At 41.4% G+C, this 23,220-nt stretch overlaps 2 protein-coding genes across 2 annotated transcripts in view; one reads left to right on the plus strand and one right to left on the minus strand.

Annotated features, from left to right (window-relative positions):
• MRPS27 (mitochondrial ribosomal protein S27) overlaps window positions 1-361 on the minus strand; it is a 46,792-nt gene extending 46,431 nt beyond the window's left edge. Inside the window, exon 1 of the mRNA XM_084278990.1 lies at window positions 283-361. Within this exon, the coding sequence (XP_084135116.1) occupies window positions 283-346 (64 nt within the window). The 5' untranslated portion in view covers window positions 347-361. The remainder of the gene's footprint in view (window positions 1-282) is intronic.
• PTCD2 (pentatricopeptide repeat domain 2) lies at window positions 345-20,379 on the plus strand (the record flags this gene model as incomplete). The annotated part of the gene is given in 11 exon segments (XM_084278989.1): window positions 345-401; window positions 403-538; window positions 3,893-3,985; window positions 5,968-6,097; window positions 6,906-7,023; window positions 8,331-8,409; window positions 9,554-9,645; window positions 14,099-14,212; window positions 15,746-15,820; window positions 16,581-16,694; window positions 19,215-20,379. Coding segments are annotated over 11 exon segments (1,233 nt in total). The 3' UTR covers window positions 19,440-20,379.
• Between the last annotated feature and the right edge of the window lie 2,841 nt (window positions 20,380-23,220).

Below are 23,220 nucleotides of genomic sequence, written 5' to 3' on the forward strand. Positions count from 1 at the left end.
ATTAAGGATGCACTCCTGCACCGCTTGCCTGCGGTTTGCCCGCGGCACTGCATTCTCAGAGCTGTCTCCAATTTTACATATTCGCATAAAGGCAACGTCCCCGGGCAGCACACGGTCCCTGCTCACGCTCCCCGCAGCCGGCGGCATCCACGGCGGCCGCAGGGCCCGTCCCGCCAGGGCCTGGCACCCGCGGCCCGGCCCGTGCCAGCCCTGGGCACATCTCCTCCCCCCCGCCCCACCACCGCAGCGAGCCCCGCTGCCGCCTGCTAACGGACCACAGACCTGCCGCAGCACCGAGGGCCCTCCCGCTCCAAAACACGCCTCGCCTAAGCACGGGGGCAGCCATGGCACCGAGGGAGGAAGCGAGCGGCGGCGAGGGGCAGGCCTGCGAGCGCTCCGCCCCCGGCAGCCGCCGGTAGGCCCGGGCGGAAGATGGCGGCGGTGCTTGCTAGCGGCTCCCAGCGGGTGGCGCGGGAGGTGGTGCGGCTTTCGGCACTTCGCTCGCCTGCCTCGGGCTGCTGGGGCTGTGCGCCTGGAGGTACGGCGGGCTTCGCGGCGGGGTTGGGTGGTGGGATGCCCACCCGGGGCCCTGGGCTGCCCTGCGACCGGGGCGGGGGTGGGCGGGCTGAACGAAGTACTACAACTCCCGGCAGGCCCGGCAGCCTCCGCCAGCCTTCTGCCGGACGGGAGTTGCAGTTCCTGCGGGGTTGTCCCTCTCGGCGTGGGGTGTACAGGCGGATCGCCGGGGGGCAAACTGTGGGCTTCGCGGCGGGCCGGTTCGTGCCGCGGTGAGCAGCCCGAGGGGGAGCGCCAGAGTCACCTCGCGGACACGGTTGGCAGCAGCGTTACTCAGTTTACCCCGTGCTTGCTACTGGCAGGGCACAAGCCTCTTACGAAAACAAACCCAAAAAAACCCTCCCAGGCAAACCAAACGTGTGGGTTCATAAGTGCATGTTTATTCCTGGAGAACAGCAGCGTTATCCATACTTCAGCTGCCCCTGCTTGTTGACAGCACTGCCACACCCGGGCTTCAGAGGCCTGTCAGAGGTACTCTTTTACCCAGAGAACGAAGCAGGGTCACTTAGTTGTGTGACAAAGGGCTCCCCAAGATGGACCCCATCTGCAGTCCCAGCCTGCTGCACCACCTCAGTGAAGATTTCACTCAGTTTATGGGTCTGCCAGACACCTCAGAGACATGAAGATCCATCCTGCGTGGTGGTCTGTCCACCACTTTTCGCTGGCCTTCATTGTAGAGGGTTGCAGCACATCCAAGGTAAAGCTAGGTGGTTGGTGAAGCTCTCCACGATGGCCTGCATTGACTTCGTGCACATCAGACCTCCTATCAATCTCATTCCTTTTTCCTCAGATGCCCTCCTAAGTGCTTGTGCACTGGTTTGTTTCTATAACACTGTAACATATGAATTTAAGAAAGTAGTAGAATTCAGCAAATGAAATTCAAGAAGGGTAAAATTCTTCTGCCTCTGCTGTCTGCAAACACCACCTGTGACCGCTGAGTGTCCCATTTGGTGTGGTGCACTTTTCCCAGACCAGGCACCAGCATGATTCCTGCATCAGCTCTGGAGAGTCACAGAAGAGGGATGGTCTTTTAGTGTTACACTGGTTGAGAAGGTCTGTGGCAAGTAAATGGCATAAGAATGTCAGTGGGAAATAGATGACAGGGTTATCCAGACCAGTTTCATGCTGGATGAAGTTTGTTTATCCATGGAACTGTTTATGTAAAATTTAATGGCTAAAGGTAGCATTTAATAGATTTATTTTCCTTCAGATTTTATGAAAATTCATTAGTATGCTTCATTTGCATAGAAAACAAGTATTTTTATTTGCATAGCTTGTGCTATTGTGGAGGGTTGGCCCTGACTGGAGGCCAGATGCCCACCAAAGCCATTCTATTGCCCCCCCTTCTCAGTTACACAAGAGAGAAAATGCATAATGAGAGATTTCAAGTCAAGATAAGGACCAGGAGAGATCATTCAGCAGTTGCCCAACATCATGGGCAAAACAGACTCAACGCATCTAATTTATTAACCAAGGAAAACAGACTAGGATAACAAGAAATAATACCCAGTCTTAAAACATCACTACTCCCCACTCTCCCTTCCTCCCAGGATTAAGTTTATTCATGATTTCTCTTCTTTCCTCCTACGAGCAGTACAAGGGGAGTCAGGGAATGGAAGTTTCAGTCAGTTCATCACAAAATGTCTCTGCTGGTTCTTCCTTTTAGGGGAAGGATTCCTCACATTCCTTCCCTGCTCCAGCGTCAGGTCCCATCTATGAGAGACAGTCCTCCACAAACTTATCCAACTTGAGTCCTTTCCCACAGGGCTTCAGTTCTGCAGGAACTGCCCCAGCATGGCTTCCATAGGGTGCAGACGTCCAGGACCAGACTGCTCCAACCTGGTCCTCTACAGGGTCACAAGTCCCCCCAGCAAACCTGGGCCCTTCTCTCCATGGGCTGCAGGTTCTACCAGGGGCTTGCTCCAACAGAGGCTTCCCAAGGGGTCACAGCATCCTTCAGGTGTCTCCACCTGCTGCAGCATGGGGTCCTCTACGGGCTGTAGGTAGGATCTCTGCTCCCCACCCATCATCATACGTAGGCTGCACAGGGACAGCCTGCTTCACGATGGTCTTTTTCCACGGGTTGCAGGGTAATCTTTCCAGTGCCTGGGGCATCTTCTCCCCCTGCTTCTTCCCTGGTCTTGGTGCCCGCATAGTTTCTTACATCTCAGTCCCTTCTCTGTCGGCAAAAAGCAACCACTTGTGGTTTTCTCCTAAGTGTGATTCACAGAGGTGCTCTGACCATCACTGATTGGCTTGGCCTCGGTAAGCATCAGGTCCAGCCTTGAGCTCAGCTGGTATTTACTCTCTCCTGCCTAGGAGAAGCTTCTGGCTGCTTCCTGCAGATGTCACCCCAGCAGTCCCTGTCCTCCACCCCCCCAAAAAAAAAAATCCCACCTCTCTGCAAACCCACAACAGCCATTCTGCTAGGGAAATGATGAAGAATAAGTGACCTAACCCAGGTCAGTACTTGTTCTTGTCCCTTCATGATCAGAATCATATTTGAAGAAGCCAAACCCTTAAAAATTTAGATTGTGACAACATAAACTATTTCAATGACTGTTACAAAGTCATAGGTTGCAAATGGAAATCTCCTGGGGAGCAGTATATTTTTTTTTTTTGGTGACAGCAAAAACTTCACAAATAATGTTTGCATGGCACTTATGTTCAAGGAGCTTACAACGTAATACAGTGGAGGTCAGCAATGGAAGTTGATTTTGAGATTCTAGACTCACCGAGTGTCTTAACTCGGATGTCTGTACTGCACCTGTACTTCACTAGGTCTCCTGAGTGTTGCCACAATCCAAGTACTAAGATTGGTGTTTTTCCCTTTTGGCGTTGTGCTGCGTTCCGAGCTTCCAGAGTGACGTGTTCTACAATAGCAGGAACAGCACACGTGAGGAAGGGAAGCTCGGCTAGTGAAATGTGTCACTAGTGAGTTGTGGTGAACAGCTACTACCAGACAAATCATTACAAAAGCGTGAAGGGGGTGAAAGGTCTTATTCTTGGGCAGAATTGTCTTGTACTTTGGCTAGGTGGAAAGGGTAATATTTCTAGTTTTTCTTTCACACATCCAGTAAATACATACTTCTTCATTCTTGTACAGGTTAACTCTGGAAAGCTGTGAAATAGTGCTTACGTTCTTTGTCAGAGATGTGAGAAACGGCAATTTCCGCATTTTTTTCTTTTTAGTGGCATGTTGCCAGTGGTCTGGGATCACACAACAATTAAAAGCAATTCATACATGTGAAGTTCAGTAGTATTAAAACAGCAAGATGTAAACTCAAGCCGCCTTTTTTTTTTTTTCTTATGGCAGGGAAACGGTATCTGCTAACAGAAGATCATATAAAGTTACAAGAATTTCAGCAGATGAAAATGACAATTAGAAATGAAGTTCATGGCAATAAAGGTATTAGTATTTATTTCATAATCACAATTCTCAATTTTAGCCTGGCTCCTAGGAAAAAAGGACAAAGTGATTATGATATGACACCAATTGACCCCATTTAAAGCGGCAATCTGCGTCTTCCTCTTGCAAAATTTTTTTAGTTAAAATTATTGGAAGATTGATCTGAGGATTTGTAGAATGAAACTATTTTGGTTACTCTGTGTTGGGGAATGTGGGGAAGCTTTCAAGTGTGCAAGGTTTTTACATAACACCTGAAATGTTTGTGTCCTTGTGTTTCTAGCTTTGTTAGATAGTCTAACAGAAAATACTGTTTCAGTGTACAGTTCTTGTTTCAAATATATAGTCAGCTGGGAAAGTTAGTACAAAGCCTAATAGCTATATAACTATCCAGAAAAGGCCTATGCCAGTAATCTTTCAATCTGCTCTGTAAATTTAGTTAGCTTATTCTTTTAGATTATTTTTTTTTTGCTAGTTCTCAGTTGTATGCTCAATTCCAGATGGTATCATGTACTCAAAATATGAAAAACAAAGTCAGGTTTTCCAAACTAGCAAAGGAGCAAGATTAGTGGGTTTTTTCTGATGGGTATTTCATCATGCAGTGTAAAGTTTGTACAAATTGCTTTATTTAAGTATCATAAATATAAATCTGCCACTAATATTTAAGAAACATTATGTAAAACCCCATTTCCTTCAGCTGTTTAATTATATGCAGGTGTACTAGTGATACAGATTGGCAGCTGTTCCAAAAGATGTTAATTTTGTGTGTATGTGTGTGTGGCAATGAAGAAGCAAACAATCAAATTTAGTTTTATATAAACCAGTCTTCTTCCACCAAGGGATGTAAAGTCAATATAGCAGTTTTTCTGTATTAATTAGAATTAATTCAGGCAGTGCCAATTCATAATGTTACTATATTTCTGTGATTATGACATACTCACATTGGGGATCTTGTATTTGATACATTGAATTTATTGCTGTGGGTCAACTACTCTTGAAAAAACATGTTGGCAAAGGTTAAGTATTTGGCTTTACAGGACCTTATTTTGTACAAATAGTAGCCTCTGAGAACAGATGAATACATTGTACTAAGCACCTGTTTGTGTGTGTGGTTTAGACTCAGTAGTTTGACCTAGTAATAAACTTGGTGTAGAAGTGGAAAAAGCAGTAATAATTATTTTGTTACACAGAATATATAATAGGTATTATTTATTATAGTCACAGTGCAGCTATTAACTATAATATTTAAACTATTAACTGCAACAGTTTAACAATTACCTACAGCAGTTCTAATAGCTAATAAGGTTTCTTAACAAGTAAAGTTTGCATCCTAGGTGTTTTTAAAATATTATTGCACTGTTGAACACATTGCAACCATTATATATGCATACTTGTATACATACTCCTGACTTCACAGGGTTCAGCTCTGCATGTCAGACTTGAGTAAAGACTTATTTGCATGTAGTAACAGATATGCAGCCAGTAAACACACATATTGTTCTCTGGGGTGCTCACTTTGCACCTCTTGCTAGGCTACTAGCTTGGAAACATCAGTAACCCAGCAACTGCTACAAAAAGTTCACTTGCCTGTCCAAGATGGGGGACAGCACGGTTGTCTCCTGTAAATTTGAAATCAGAGCCTTGAAATTACCATCTGATGGACTTGTCTTTCTGCTTGCTTTTTTAAAAGAGAACATAAGGCAGAAAACTTCACTTACAAATCTCCTTTTCCTCTTTAAAATTTTTGTATTATATACTCCATAACATATTAAATGTGTTTAAGCTCACAATAAGCATCTTCTTGGTTTTCCAAATCTGAATGTGACTTTGTAGGGAAACAGAAGCATGTTAGTCTGTGAGAAGTTTTATGCATTTTTCTTGGTGAAAAAGTAAGCTTTCTGCTTCATTCATCTCTCAGGTATCAAGTATGCAACATAGGTAATGGAATTGCAATAGACTGCTTCTATAATGTGTTTTATTTTCAGATCCATATTTTGAAAGTATTAAAGAAAAGTTAAAGAAAAACAGAATGATTCTCAAAAATGAATTAAAAAATTTACTGCACTTGTGTCAGACTTCATCTGATGTGGAACTAGCAAGAAAAGTTATTTACAGGTATTTTTAACAATCCAGGTAAAACACTTTTCTATCTTTATTTTTTTGCTTTGATTAGAATATCTCCAGTTACATCTGCAGCTGAGAGCTTGCTGTAATTCAATGGCTATATACATAGATAATCCCTTAAGCTAAGCCGGTGTTTTTATTTACTTTGGATCTTTCAAGCCTTCCAAGACTCTCAGATCAAAGGAGAGTAAAGGTATGTGGGAGGGGAGTGTATGTGCAATGAATGGTGAGCCACATAGAAGTATCTCTCAGGTGAGAGGTAGTGAGTGATGTGTTCAGTGGCATTTTCCAGTGAAGATACACCAGGTTATAAACTGCTCTCCACCCAGCAGTGGCAGTTTGAGCGGTTTTGTGAATGTAAGCCTTCCCAGAAATTACAGTGTAGGAGCTATAAATATATTTTTTATTATTTTTAGTCTAGGAGAGGAAAAGTTGAGGTATTTTAGCTGGTACTGCTGCTAAAATAGACTGCTGCAACTTCCCGTACTGTTGCTCTGTGAATAGAAGGTAGGGTAGTTTGGAACTTTTGTGATAGAGATACATTCTGTTACTAATGTAATGCAGGTTACTTTACTGTAAATAGAAGAGATTACATATTACTAATTATTTTATTAGTTTAATCAAAACAATATTTTTTTCATTAAAATTAATTTTCTGTTACCTAGGTGTCATTGGCTGGTACAGATACAGAAGTGTGGCTCTGTCATTGCACATATGGATCTTGCTGTCTAGTCAAAGCTGTTTTCACTTCACAAATTCCATGTCCTGTATGATTAACTTCTTTTAACCTTTGCAATAGGTTCCATGAACAGAATGGAATCACAGCCTTACATCATTTTAAATTTGGACCCCTTTTCATGAGGCTATGTTACGAGCTGGACCTTGAAAGACCTGCTGTAGAACTTATCAAAGATCCGGTAACTCCCTATACTTTTTTTAAATGATGCTGTTGTTATTGTTAGCCCAGTATGAGTAATTGGTATACTATGTGTGAGCCTTGCATGAGATCAGAGAGTATATGTGTTGGAGTAGCAAGGATGTCTATGACATCAACATGAGGATGCAGATTACATGGTTTGTATTTTAAAAATAGCAAAACAGTGATTAAAAGAAAATTAAATGCCAGCTTGACTGTTAACTTTCTTATGGTACTTCTGAATAGTAGCATCATTTGAATTAAAAGTATTGATTAAAATTAATTTCTCAAATAAACAGAGCTTATGCATAGTTTCCCGCATCCTGTGTTGCATTAGATCAGTTTTGAAAATGAACATTTCTGAGTTAACCCTTGGATTTTTTGCACTAACAGATTAATCATGTTGCTCCATGCATCAAACTCCCTCTGAACCCTGTAAACGCAGTATGATACTCATCAGTGGAGGAACTTGGCCATTTTAGTGCTGGAGATACTTAACAACTCTTTTTTGAACATATATAAAATTCTATATGTGCTTTTATGACAAGATATTAATCATGTCCAGTGTGTAATAATTTTAGAAATTTTGTACAATAGTGTTGTGTCTTCAAAAATCTCAGTGGACATTGGAAAGTCATCTCTATGGTGTTAATCCATTAAGGTGGTAGATATACCTAGCCAGAAATTAGAGGAATCTTACTTGGGCTACTGTTTTTAAATTAGGCATGTGTGAGAGTGTATGAGTGGGGCTTTTTTCATCGAGGTCTGTGACATTAAAACAGGTCCTGCAGTACTTGCATGACTTTGTGACTTACAGGTAGTAAGGTACAGTACTTCTTCAACCTTTGCTGCAGAAATTTGGACCTAATACCACTGGCATTTTCTCTGGCCATTCACAAGACAGCGTAATTGAAATGGAACATAAAATAGACTTGTTCTTGTTTTGTGGTGGTGGTACTTCACCCCAAAGATATTGTTAATCAGCATAAGCTGTATTTCTCCTGAGATTTTAGAGTTGCTATTAGTCAGTGACTTCTCCTTGCATTAACTCAGAGGTCACAATCTGTTATTAAAAAAAAAAAAAAAGATAGTGGGAATCTCTGGGAAACTTCTCTGCAATTTTAGTGAGCTTTTGACCATACTGAGTCACTGGTATTTTAGAGCTTAGAAATCCCAGAGAATTAAGTGTTGAACTTGGGAAGATGGAGCTTATTCCAGTAGAAAGACCTGCTAAATGCTGTGCTCAGTATGAATGCTGACTCTCCTAACTTTCTTCATGTTTGCTATGTTTGTGTGTTTCTTCCCCAGAATTTGCGTGGTTTTTTCTCAGAGAGTACATCATTCCATATTTTGATGACTATGTTGTTTAAAAAAGGCCATTTTGAAAGTAAGTACTGTGTTTGCTAAGACAAATGCATTTTGAGGAGGATGATGCTTCTCACTGTAGGGGTGTGTGTGTATAAATTTATATATTTTTAATCAATATTAGAAGAACTGATTGGTTTATGATTTTAGAAGGTCAAACATCATGTAAGTCTGTGTAGATCTGAATGAGCTGCACTGTAGCAGAAAAAGAAAAGTGGAAGGCTGTATTTATATCATATTTCTGATAGCTTTCTTGCCATTCTCAGTTGCAGAGAGTTGTGGGTATCCAGGGAAGCTTGTTTCCTAAACTCTCTCTCTTGAAGGCTTATCTTCTCAGTGGTTTGTAATTTTTCCATAGGTTTTTGTTTTCTCACTTCAGGGTTTGTTTTACATGGCTTTTTGGATAGTAAGTTGTTCAATAATTATTTTTTTTTTTTTTTTTTTTTGGATATCAAAACCAGACCATAGGCTCCTCTTGTTTTGTCTTACTAGTGTACCCATACTGAGTAGCTACTACAATATTTACATCAAATAATTCAAATCGGTTTGTCCCTCTGTAAGGATAAGGGGGAATCACCTGACCTGACTGAAAAAACTTCCCATGAGGAAATTTTAAGTGGAATATGGAGTAAGCTTTTCAAGTAGATCCCTTTATTTGAAATATGTTGAACACACAGCGCTTGGTCTCTTGACATTTGTTGTCCTAAAAGATGAGACTGAGACACTGCAAAAATAACTAGATCAGAAGTTGAATGCACTGTTGTAGGATAGTGGAGCACGTGTGTTATTGAGGAGCTGTTGTATTGCTTTCCTAAAATGGTGGGAGGTTTGATCATGTGTTTAAAAGGCTTGCTTTCTCGGCAGTTAGGAAGGATGAGAGCGGCTTTGTCAAGTATCTAAATTTAGATTGATATGAAAATAATAGAACAATAACGCTAGATGCTATTATAGATTGGAAACCTCCTTGCTGGGAAGAAATATTTATGTCCAGCTGACACTGAATGACACTATTTGAAATGTGGGGGTTTTTTAAGTAAGAGATTTCAGTTTACATTCTTATTTTGACATAGACTTACTGAGTTCATGCCATGTTGATTTTTTTTCCCTCAGTTACTAGTTGTACAGCCTTAAGTCTGTGAAGTGAGTAACACATACTTCTTTGATAGGTGCTTTGGAAGTTCTAGAAGAAATGAAAAATCAGGGTATACCTTTCAACAAAGAAACCTATCTACTTGCATTTGCAATATGTTACAAATTGGTAAGTATTTTCGGTTTATATTCTGGGAAAGTATTTGCAGTCTAGTGCAAATATTTTAGACATATTTAAGTCCTTAATTGCTTCATTGGGTATGATATGGTGCACATGCATAGCTGCCCATACAAACCAATGTCAATAAACAAGTATCTAAAACATTAGGTGGACATAAGCACTAAGGAACAAATTTGATAGAGCCTTTGATTAGCTGATAGTATAGCTGTGCATCTCTTCAGACTATATTCTGTGCTTGAGCCTCAACTCTGTTTTTTGTAGTCTGGCTTTCTTAGGAGGCAATGTTTATATATGATATGTTCTGTTTGTCAGTCATCTCCCATCCCTTTCTCCCCTCCCCCTCCAAGTCACCTTGAACTACTTTGGAATTGCACCCAAATTTGACAAGTGTTAGATTTCTCAAAAGTAATCTGTTCCTACATGCCTGAGGAAAATGGGTGCCTTCAGTGAGAGATGGGCTGCCCCTTCAGCTTAACCGTATTTTTGTCTCAGAGAGCTAAAACAGCATGAACACAGTAAAAAACTAGGCTATGTAGGTTCGGTGAGTGTTTCTTTAGAACTGTTTCACTTTTGTAATAAAATGGGATCCCCAAACTATTTTTATTTTGATCTTCCTCTCCAGATTTGAATCAGTTGTGCAATTTGAAATTTTAACATAGGCCCTTTCCAAACTCAGTAAGAAACTGTTCTTCAATTTCACATGCTTTTAGGAAGAAAAAAGCTGAGGAAAAATCATACCAGTAGACTGAACTTCCTCAGGTTTCTCATTTTAGCACACAAGGAAAATGAGTGCATGTGTCAAAAAAAGGAGTCAGCCTGAAATGGTAGCTCAGCAGTAGTTTAGAATAGAATAATAGAATCTTTAGGTTTAGAAAAGGCCTCTACCTTTGTTGGACTGTCAGTCCAACACCACCATGTCAACTGACCATGTTCTGGAGTGCTATGTGTACACATCTTTTGCATATCTCTAGGCATGGTGACTCCACCACCTCTCTTGGCAGCCTGTTCCAATGCCTAATCGCTCTTGCAGTGAAGAGAGTTTTCCCAATATCCAATCTAAATCTCCCCTGATGCAACTTGACACCCTTTCCTCTTGTCCTAATGCTTGTTATTTGAGAGAAGAGACCAACATCCACTTCACTACAACCTCCTTTCAGGTAGTGATAGAGAATGATCATGTCTTTTCTCAGCCTTCTCTTCTGCAAGCTAAACAACCTCAATTCCTTCAGCTGCTCCTCATGAGACTTGTGCTCTAAACGCTTTACCAGCTTTGTTGCCCTTCTCTGGACCTGCTGCAGCATCTTGATGTCCTTCTTGTAGTGAGGGGCCCAAAACAGAACACAGTACTCAAGGTGTGGCCTCACCAGTGCTGAGTACAGGGACGGACAATCACTCCCCTAGTCCTGCTGGCCACAGCATTCCTGATACAAGCCAGGATGCTGTTGGCCTTCTTGGCCACCCCGGCACACTGCTGGCTCATATTCATCCATTTGTCAATCAACACCCCCAGGTCCTTTTCTGCTGGGCAGCTTTCCAGCCACTCTTCCCCAAGGCTGTATTACGGGGTTGTTATGACCGAAGTGTGGGATCCAGCACTTGGCTGCATCATCATGGTGTAGAATGGGACAAGCCTAGCCCCAAGACTGAGCACTGGGGGACACCACATGTGATCAGACGCCAACTTGATTTAACTCTGTGTACCAACGCTCTCTGGGATTGGCCTTCCAGCGAGTTTTTTACCCAGTGAAGAGTGTACTAGTCCACATCATATGCTACCAGCTTCTCCAGGAGAAAACTGTGGGACACAGTGTAAAAAGTAGATAACATCGACAGCCTTTCCCTCATCTACTAGGCAGTCACCGGCTCACAGAAGGAGATCAGGTTGGTCAAGCAGGATCTGCCTTTCAGGAACCCATGCTGGCTGGGCCTGATCCCATAGTTATCCTGCACATGCCTAGTGAGCACAGTATGTGGTGCTTCTGAAATTCTCAGTTCTAATGAATCAGGGCTACCTTTAGGTCAGGGGAAATAGACCTAACTGTGTGACTTCGGTGTTCACTGAGTGAGGCAGCTGACAGAGCAGGAAAAATGCTGTGGAAGTTGTCTGCTGTTAAAAAGTAGAAATGAATGGTTACAGTCAGTTTGGGGATGTTACTGGTTCTACATAAAAGGTACTATTTTTTAGAAAGGTGTGCACATACCGAGACTCATACTATGCTGCAACTCAGGTTTGTAAGCTGTGTTTGCTCTCAGCACCCATGATTATTACTTCAGGGCTGCTCCTTGGTCTGTACTCTGCCCATGTTAAGTAAAGGCTTTCACAGAAACACACACCCACTGTGTGTCTCTGCCATATCCTTTACTCCCTCTGCTATATTTTCATCCCTAAAATCTGCTGTCAGAATGTTTGGAGCCCTGGCATGTGCAACAGGAAGAGGTTCCTAAGACACTTTCTACTTTACTACTTCTGGCCCTACCTGTGTTTTCAATAGAGAATCTGGCCCATCATTACTTGTTTAGGGAATAGATAAAAATAGAAGGGAAGTGATTCTAAACTGTTACCTTATTGTTTTAACAACTACAGTAAATTTGAGGAGGGGTTCGTTAAGATAAGCTATAAGGGAATAAGATGCAAGTAACTCTTTATGCACCATAGAGGTTTAGATGGAGCTCTTTCGAAAGCTTCATCTGTTGATTCAGCTCTTAGTGGCAGGAGGACAAATGAAGACCAAGTGTTTTTCCTCATAATGCAGCAAAAGAAAGTTGAGAAAATATCTTGAAGTATCTTCAAGGGCACTACTTGAAAACTGAAAGTAATGGTGCTGGTATCATCAGGGGCAGTGCTGGTCTGTAACAAGGTTAATTCTTGGTTTCTTTTCAATAACCATACCAGAGACTAGTACAGAAAAATGCACAAGTTTTAAAGCTGGTTATTACTAGTGAATAAACAAAGGAATTAATGTTTAATCTTTATAGAGAAGTGTTTTAGAGATCAACTTTAAAACATTTTTGGGATGTTATAAATCAATTGTAAGGCACTGCCATCCTCTAAGGTGAGAGATGGTCCTTTTTTAGTGCAGGAAAGAGCTACAGACCTTCTGATGTCAACAAAATATTTGTGTAATTATAATCAATCTGATCATCAGAATTTTTCTAAATTTTCAGTGACCCATAGGTTTGTCATGAAGTTTAAAAGGTATTTTCACAAGCTGTGAAATGGCGTGGAAAGCTATGGCATGGGAAGCATACCTTAAACATCCCTTAAACATCCAGAGGATGACCCTGTCCCTTAACTCATGGCCAGTATTTTGCAGGAACAACACTTTGAACAGTAGGAACAGAAAGCAACACCAGATACTATGAAAGAATATGAAGGATCTTACCCATTTTGGTGGTACACTTTTAACAAAACCTTCCTGCTGCCAGCTTTTAAGTTTGGCAGGTATTAATTTGTTTCCAGACATCTCATAATTTCCAGTGTAAGGAGTATTGTTTTTGAGAGTTGATGGTTTATGAGGTAACAGACACGTAAACTCATTGCCTTTTACTGCAGATGCATACTGAAAATAGCCCCAGCAATAACTGAAGCTTTCTGTTTTGGAAAACAGACAAATATCTAATATATAATATATATTTCGGAGATGTCTTGCAAGATTTAATCTGTAAGAGAGGCTAAGAATCGCTGAATGTTCAAATTTAAACATACACAGATTTCTGTAGTTTAATGGTGCTGAGTGGTTCGATGCTTATAAAACATTGATTTTCATTGACTTTCTGATAAAACTTTTAGAATAAATTAAGAAGAAAAAGTCAGCTTTCTTACTAATTTAGGAATGATAGGAAAGTGTTGGTTTTAGTATGCTGCTGGGGTTGTTTTATCTCTTATAGAAGCAAAAGGAGTTAAGGCAAGTTGTAGCTGTTAAAATAATGGAAATTATTTTTACCCATTTCTAAATTCTGTAGCTTTTAGTATCATATTTTGACATTGTGTTTCTCAGTCAGTGCTGCATACATTGTGCTTGTTTGGATTTGAATATGGATTGCCTCAGTGAAAGCTGAGGAGAGACTTCATCGGGTACCACAGTGCTAGAACAAAGGTTGAAGGCTTTAAACTAAAAGAGAATAGATTTGTATTAGATATTAATAAGAAATTCTTCACTATGAGCGTGGTGAAGCACTGCACCAGACTGCCCAGAGAAACTGTGCCCTCCCTGTCAGTGTTCAAGGCCAGGTTGGATGGGACTTTGGGCAGCCTCATCTAATAGTGGGTGTCCCTGCCCATGACAGAGGGTCTTGGAGGTCCCTTCCAACCAAAACTATTCTGTGAATGTGTAATCTTAAAATATCTTGTCTTCTGGATGTGATTGTGATTGCAATTGCCTACAGTCCTTTCAGATCACAAGAATAACAAGTGCAACTAAGGTTTGAAATTTCTCTCCAGGGCAACATGGAGTCTTGCAAAATCTCTGCAAAACTGCTTGAAGAAGCCCAGTTAAAAGGTGACACATTACCAGTGCGAGCATTCTGCTTTGCTGTGGCAACTGCTTTGAGGCAGGTATGGTACATTTAGTTTTGATTTGTGCCTGAATCTCTATGGTTTTATTGTAGTAAGATAGTTAGTGAAGGGAAGCTAACATAGAGGAAGCATACCTGATCTATTCAGTAGCTTCAGGTACTAGAACTTTTAGGGCCCTGAAAGAGTAGAGTTATAGACAACTCATTAAGTGAATCTGGATATTCTGAAATCTGATTGTATATTTTGAGTCTAATGCACAGGTATTTTGTGCTATTGACAATGTCATATAGAATATTTTTAGAAAATTGAAGAGTTGGACCAGCAGGTTAGATGTAACCGTGGGCCCAGTGCAGCAGATACCGATATTGAGTGAATGTTTCCTTTAAATAGACTTAAAATAGTTAAAATATTTGCACAATCATCCCTTTAAAATGTTTATCTTGGAAGGCAAACTCAGAGGCTGCGATGTGTATTGTCCTACTGCCTGAGAGACGATTCGTCTTTCTCCACATGTTTCTTCATGGTGAGGTTTTCAAATACCTCATATGTGTAAGCACTAGTATGAAGAGGCTCTGAGGCAGTGCAGTCTGAAAGACTGAGCAGGAGAATAACAGGAAATTCTGTAGTCTAGTATTTCTTCTGCAGCTAATTTGTGTTTACAGCTTGATGAAATTCTGAGCCTTCCTTGTTTCATGTCTAAACAGGTCAGAGGCACTGTAAGAGCCAGAGATTTGATGTTGTTAGTGAATTTGAATGAATGAGTTGTTAAAATTTTCTTATGCACTCTGTGGGGTTTTTGTCATGCTGTTTCCGTGAACACTGAACAACAGCATTATTGCAAATAATTTATTCATGAGCATGATGTTATGACAGGACTTGCTGTTAGCATTGATTGAGGTTAAAAAACAAAATCTTTGTCTCTGAAACAATATGAAATATCCATAATGGTTTTGCTTTATGTAAAAATCTATTATAATTCTTGTTTTGCACAGAGTAATGCTCCCAATTACACATTGTACTTAACTATTTCTTGGGCTGTGTGATCTTTGACAGTACATCTTGATGTAGGAAGTTTCTTGATCCCAAGAAACAGTGATTGGTTTAGTAAATGTCAGCGTAACATTTACTGTCAATGAAAATCAGTTGATGGCATAGAGACAATACTGTAAATGTGTATGTCCAAAAGGTTAAAAGTGCTGGGCAGGATAAATAGACAAGGTAATGTAAGCTGCACTTCATGTAAGTACTCTGAAAGCTGCCAAACTAAGCATGTCTGTAGGTCGTTTATCTTTTAGGTGCTCTCATGCTCAGTGTTAGTTACATGCTTCCTTTCCATCTGAGGCAAGGAGTACTGTATGATGTGCTTAAGAGCCAGATGGCATGGGGGCTGCAGCATGTTCTTTTCACAGGCTCGATGCTATTTGGAGTCTATGGGCCTTGGTGAAGGGGTTCTAGATGCTAGTTTGTGATCCATTGAAAAGTTGTGAAAGGCTGTTGTTTTTCTTGAACTTTTATTGTGAAAGTGTGTCACTCGTTTAACCATACTTTTTATTATTTGTAATTTCTTGTTAGAATGATGTAGCACAAGCCAAGTTCTGTTGTTCCCAGGTAATGAAAACAGACAACAAGCTATACCATAATCTTAAAGTAAGTATACTTGCTTTGTATTAGAATCTTAGAGAAGTATGCTGTTGTGGACAAAATCTACCATGTGCAAAGTAACAGAGGCAAGCTTCTGAGTAGTTCAGGCGTGTATCAATGCTGTTGCTGAGCTTCTTGAGCCAACAGGCAATTTCTGTCAGTTGGATGAGTAGCATTCTGAATTGTTAACACAGACCCCCCCCACTTTTAAAAATTGCTTTCTACCATAGATGGGGATAGAAAGCAGTCCAGTCCTACATCTGTGTGTATAGACTTGTGACCAGTTTTTTTAATTGTCACATTATGATTTTTTGCTTTGTTGCTACGAGAGATTTAAAAAAACACAGCTCCAAGTAAATGTTCTCCTTAGCTGTGCTCTGCCCACCTCAGGCCTCCTTCAGCCCAATGAACCATAGCCACATCCAACAATTTTTTCTTTAATTGCATGGTCTACAACTGCAGAGAATGTCTACTGCATGTTCCGTGTAGGTGACCTCTCTAAGCTATGGAAAAAACCCACTTTACTCAAGAACAGCTAAGGCAGCTCCATCAGCAGAGCTCTGCTTCCAGGCTTACCCAGGACCCAACTGTGCAAAATCAAACCTCTGTAGAAATTGATCATCTCCTGCTTTCTTTGTGACTAATGGATCAGTACAGCGTCTAGAAATGTATTTTGTCCAGCTTTGACTGATGTCCTCCTTCAACCTTTTAAAAAAAAAAAACAAACCGATGACTTGTATTTGTCTGGTTTTATTTTATTTTTAAGGTTCTTGTCCAACTCAGATCTGGTTTGCTAGAAGAAGTAATAAAGACATTAGAGGCAGCAGTGGAAGTAGATACTCCTCCCTTTGTGAAAAAAATTGAGTTTTCTGAGCAGGTGGTAAGTATACAGTAATGACAGGAGGTGCATGGTGCTTGGCTGAGCCATGATGATGGTGGTTCAGCTTCAGAACTTCAGGTGCCTGAGTTCACCCTACTAAAGTTATTTGGGTCTGATGCATTCAGATGCCAAAGCAGCTGACTTTCCATACGGTTGGACAAAGCAAAGCACTTTGCTGTCTACTTCTGTTTTTTTGTTGTGGATCTTGGTCTTAGAAGCTCAGATTTCATCTGAATGTAGATTAAGCATTCCCTAGTGAGGGAATTAAATAATTTATCCCTTTCCTTCTATGCTGTCTTTGTTTGTTGTAAAAATGAGAATAAAGTTCTATACAAAGCAATATTATTAGGTTGGTAATATTTGCAAAAACCTGTGATGCTATACAGATATGTGTGATATAGGAAATAATATATTTTTCTATTTTCCTACAAAAATAGCTTTTACAGTATTGATCAAGCCAGCAGCGTGCTCTTGCAGCACAGAGGCCAATGGTATCCTGGGCTCCATCAGAAGAGGGGTAGCCAGCAGGGACAGGGAGGTGATTGTCCCTCTCTACTCTGCCCTCGTGAGGCCCCATCTGGAGTCCTGTGTTCAGGTCTGGAGGCCCCAATACAAGAAAGATATAGAACTGTTGAAGAGGGTTCAGAGGAGGCCACAAAGATGATTAGAGGACTGGAGCACCTCCCCTACGAGGAGAGGCTGAGGGAGCTGGGTTTGTTCAGCCTGGAGAAGAGAAGGCTGCGGGGGGACCTCATTGCAGCCTTCCAGTACCTGAAGGGAACATACAAACAGGAGGGGAATCAACTTTTTAAAAGGGTAGACAATGGCAGGAGAAGGGGGAATGGATTGAAGCTGAAGGAGGGAAGGTTTAGATTAGATATTAGGGGGAAGTTTTTTACAGAGAGAGTGGTGAAGTGCTGGAACAGGCTGCCCAGAGAGGTGGTGGATTCCCCGTCTCTGGAGGTGTTCAAGGCCAGGTTGGATGGGGCCCTGGGCAACCTTGTTTAGATCCAGGCCTGGAGATTGGTGGCCCTGCCTGTGGCAGGGAGGCTGGAACTCTATGATCCTTGGGATCCCTTCCAACACATACCATTCTATGATTCTATGATTGATCACCATGAAGCATTCCTCCAGAACACACATATACCCCTATTAGCTTGGGAGTATTGCTGCTGCTTTTCCTGAAATGTACCTAAGTCTACTTATTTTGAACGTGTCTTTGGAATAAGATACTTTAAGACTGTAAGCCTTTAAGACTGCTACCTATTAATCAAAAGTAATAACTGATACATAAAATAGCAAATACTAGGTAGAAGAGTGGGCATACATTTCAAAACATAGTCAATGTATATTAACTACTGTGTTGAAATGATTTTAAGTAGGATTTCATTTGATAAATCCATTGCAGTAAATGTTGCATGTGTCAATGTTATGTTTTGATATTGTTTGGAAAATTTGTAACAAGAAGACTAAGCATTATTCCTAACTCATTCCTTTCACAAAGGTTATTGATCAGTAATGATTTTTAAGAGATTTACTTGAGCTCATACTGTGTATGGCATACAGAACTTCTTGGTGTTCTGTAGTCTTGACTTTCATTGATTTGTATTGTACTATATACTTAGTGGCATATGTAACAATAGTTAGAATTGTGCTGATCAGGAAAGGAGATTTGAGGAAGCAATATGTTTCTTGGGCTTAAATAGAAAAAAAAATTGTCAATCTGTACTAGGACTGAAAACAGGACTGTACAACTTTGAAGAAGCGTCCTGGTTTTGGGAGGGACAGAGTTAATTTTCTTCATAGCACCTGGTTAGTGCCGTGTTTTGAATTTAGGATGAGGATCATATTAATAACACACTGATGATTTAGTTGTTGCTAAGTAGTCAAGGACTTTTCAGCTTCTTATAATGTCCTACCAAGAAGGTGGGGGGTGCCCAAGAAGCTGGGACGAGACACAGCCAGGACACCTGACCCAAACTGGCCGAAGGAATTTTCCATACTATATGACATCATGTTGTATATATAACTGGGGAGGTGGTCAGGGGGCAGTTTCACTCAAGAACCGTCTGACCCTCGGCTGTGGGTTGCAAGCAAGTATGCTGTGCATACTTGGTTTTTTATACTACTACCACTGTTATTATTGTTGTTATTTTCCTCTTCTGATCTATTAAACTATCTTTAACTCAAGCCACAAGTATTACCTTTTTCTTTCCAATTCTCTCTCCCATCCCACTTCAGAGTGAGAGGTGAGTGGGTGTGGGTTTTTTAGCTGCCTGTCTGGTTAAACCACCACAGGAAATTTTACACATAATCAACTCAATTAGGTATCCAGTGCATTTCCACCATTGTCTGGTGATGTGCAATGTCTGCTGCATAAAATCCTTTTCTTAGGAGTGGCATTAGGTATATACCTTGCATTGTGTACTTTATTTTTCTTTGTGTGATAGTTTCAATATGGTGGTTGAATGAGGTGCTCACTTGCTGAACTCCAACATTCTGTCATTTTCTCCTCCTCAGCTGGCTACAATCAGAGAAAGGATGGAAGAAACCCATGATCTTTCTGCCAGATTAGGAGATATTTATATGAAACTACAAGCTTCAGGACAGATAACCATGTGTACACTAGAAGACATGCTTTTCCAGATCCCTAGTTCGAAGAAGACCCCTGCAAAGCTTTTACCTCAGAAGCAATTGGGCTACCAGGCTGCTAAACCACTTCGGTTGAATTTATTGTTGGAATAGTTCAATATGTGATGTCAAACTGAACTGCTGTTAGCATTTCCTAGAGGCCAGGTTCAAATAAAATGTCTTCTCCCCTCTTCCACAATAAGTAATTGTTCAAGTTTTTTGTGTGAAACTCCATTTTAAATACAGATCACTTAGCTTCCACGTTTCAGTTTTGATGCTAAAAACAAGCTGTGATGGGTTGTTCAGAGCTGGAGCAATAGAATTGTTTGAAGTGTTCCCTCAGGTACTTAAATTGAGAATTTTCTGTGCTAAATGTCCTGATGGAAGTGAATAGTACGTGTATCTGACCTGACTTCTGTGGTTCGTAAGAAGAAAATTCAGGCTTGATTAGATGCAATGTTCTGACTGAAAGTATCAGTGCAGTCCAGAGGCTAGATAAAAAGAGTATGGAAGTGCATTATCTGTTTATTCAGATTCTGTACATGTCAAGAAAATCAGAGGAAAGCAAGTGAGTCTTCTTCCCTTTAAATGTGACGCAGAAGCCATGTATTAGTATGTTCATACCAAAAGCGATCATGGAAATGGAATGGGAGGTTTCATGGTAACCACCTGGTTGCTGTACTTAGGTAGCAGTCCTGTGAGCACAAGACTGGTGGAGTCCAGCTTGGTACTCTCCAGGTTGGGCTGCTGTTGGCCTCTGTTCTTTTTATTTTGCCTCTTCCCACTTCAAGCAAATGTCAAAACTCAAAGGATTGTTTCTGTGGATGAATCTTGTGAGACCCCACCTGGAGTACTGCAGCCAGCGCTTGGACCCCCAACATATGAAAGACATAGACCTGTTGGACTGTGTCCAGAGCAAGCCACAAAGATAATCAGAGGGCTGGAGCACCTGTCTTAAGACAGGCTGAGAGAGCTGGGCTTGTTCAGCCTGGAGAAGTCTCTGGAGAGACCTTGTTGCTGCCTTCCAGGGGGCCTGTAGAAAAGCTGGTGAGAGAAAAGGGTCATGGAGTGACAGGGAAGATGTAATGGCCTTAAACTGAAGAAGATTTAGATTAGATATTAGGAAGAAATTCTTTACTATGAGTGTCGTGAGGCACTGGAACAGTTTGCCCAGAGAAGCTGTTGCTGCCTCCTCCCTGGCAGTGTTCAAGGTCAAGCTGGATGAGGCTTTGGGCAACCTGGTCTCGTGGAGGGTGTCCCTGTCCATGACAGGGGTACTGGAACTTTGAGGTCCCTTCCAATGCAAACTGTTCTGTGATTTTATGAAGAAACAAGGCATTTGCTTTTCAGAGTTAATTGTGTTTTCTCTAGTTTTCACTGCAAGAAACTGCTGTAGGAAATGCTGGTTAAAGCTTTATGTAGTCAGTAGCTCAGATGAGTATCTGAGGCCCTTTTGGGTATTGTTATGTGGGAGGGGATTACTGTTTGTCAAGTTCAAATATTCTTCCTGCAATAAAACAGACATGAGTTGTGTTCACATCCTTGCACTCCAGAGGCTTTTTGGAACCGTGATCCAGGGGACAGCAGGTGGCGTTTCGTGATCATATTTTCATACCAATACAATTTCCAGGGACAACTTTTACCTGCAGTGCCAGTTACACAAAATGAATGGTTTGCCCTCTGTCTAACACATCCCATGTTAGAACAGAAAATTCAGGCATTAGCAGCCCTGAGGGACTGGTGATGGGCATAAAGCAAAAAGCTAGAGCTTTACAGCATTTATTTTGTAACTTACTGTGTTTATCAAAACAACCCATCTTTGCCAATGATCACAATGCAGTTTTTACAGTGGTAATACTAGTCAGTGACCTAGGAGACAAGCTGCCGATGTTACTTCCAGTACAGCATAAAGCTTATTTTGCTATACTTTGAAGAGAAAGGTGGGCAACCTGGATTGTAACAGCTTTCATTTTTATATTCACACGGGATCTGCGTTGTGTACAGTTTTCAAAAGATTGGTATTCATCTGCTGCAGATGCTTCTGCTTTTCTCCATGGGTTAAATACCTCTTTCACATTCCTTTCCACAAGCATCTTGACTCTTGGTATGGAAAGATCACTTCCTCTGTGCTTCTCCCAAGTTAATTTTCTGCTTAAAAACAATAAAAATGAAGGTGACAAGCTTAGTCATTGCAGGAGAGCTCAGGAATACTTCCAGGCCTTGAGTTTTCGCATCTTTAATGAACTTGCTACACAAGTTTAAATAGCTTTTGAAACAAAGACTTGTTAAAACTTTGCAGTACTATAGAAAGTAGGGAGATATATAGTGCATATGTCTAGAGCTATTCAACTTTGTGTTAGCTTTTTTTTTTATCTTCATGGTTGTTTCAGATTACATCCTTCTAAAAAGTTGTAGCCCAAAGTGCTTGTTTTAACACTACATCTGTTGTGGCTGCTTGCATGCCCTTGTGCTGCCACATACTCCTTAGCAGGTTTATTAAAAGTAGATGTTGCTCATACACCCCCATTCTCCTCCGTGTCTTTTCTCCTGCTGCTTATGAACTGTGTTTTGCACTCTGCAAAAGTCTGAATGTGTACTCCTCTTCCAGGCTACTTTTAAAGTCATTTTCATCTGAACGATAAATTTAAGCAATGAGAGAGACCAGGAAGGCTTAAAACTGCTACTGGTATAAGCCCTGGGTTTTGTCCTGTGAAATATATTGCTACTTCCAAATCTGGCTTTTCTTGTGCTGTTGAAGATAGTTAAGTGAAGATCTTCAGGAGCTTCTGGTGTGTCTTTGCTCTGTGCAGTTGTCTGGACTTCCTAATAATTCCAGCAGCACATGCAGTGAAAACCAAGATAGTCTGACTTCACCTTTCCCAATCACAGGTGTTGGTTTTGGTATGTACTATACTCTGACTACAGACCCTTTTGTATATTGACAGGTAGGGTCAGCTCCCAAGTCCCTGTGCCAAGCAGCAACTCAGATGCACGAGAACTGGTATCAGAGGTAAGTTTGAGTTAAGGACCATCTGTAAGAATCAGACATATGGGGTCAGAGCCAGCTTAGCTTCAACCTGGTGTCTGAATGAAAGCTAAAGGCAACATGATAGTTAAAGGAGAGTCACTCCTTATGGAGATGAAGACGGCAATCTGACAGCCATCTGTAAGTTGTGGTGGTGCTGCCCAAAGTTGTTCATCCTTGGGATTATTAGCCCTTGCTGATCTTCCATGTGGACACTGGTGGTGTTACTGGGAGTAACCTGGAGCGTATTAAGGATGACTGCAGAGCACTCATCAGAGGGGTGCAAGTATTGTCTCCTCAATCCTGACAGTGAGAGGTGTAGTCATCAAGGGTGTTACAGCTTGGGCATCATTGCTGGTGTCTCAGGTCAGGCTTTGGCTTCTTGCAGGATCCTGTGGGAAAATTTCTTGGAAGGAAAAGAGCCTAGGAGACCTGGTTATCTTCAAGGAAAGCCTCCTCAGAGCACAGGAATGATCCATCAAGCAAGCCGGCAAAAAGCCAGCATGGAGGAATGCAGAGCTGCTGGCTGAGGTCAAACATGAAAAAATGCACACAGAATGTGAAAGCAGGGATAAGTTACCTGGGAGGAATGCAAAGATGTTGCCCACACATGTAGAAATGGTGGGAAGCCAAAGCTCAGGTGGAGCTGAAACTAGCAAGTGAGGTGAAGGTTGACAGGAAAGGTTTTTCTAAGTACATTGGCAGCAAAAGAAAGGTTAAGCAGAATGTGGCCCTACAATTCAGTGGGTCAGAGGAGCTAGTGACAAGTGAAAGGGAAAAGGCTCAGGTACTCTGCCTTTTTGCCACCAAGTTTCTAAGCATCAGTCCTACTTCTCAGCACAGATGTTCTAAGGCAGGGACTATCCCTGT

The sequence above is a fragment of the Gallinula chloropus genome (assembly GCF_964237585.1).
Source record: "Gallinula chloropus genome assembly, chromosome: Z".
Lineage (NCBI taxonomy): Eukaryota > Metazoa > Chordata > Aves > Gruiformes > Rallidae > Gallinula > Gallinula chloropus.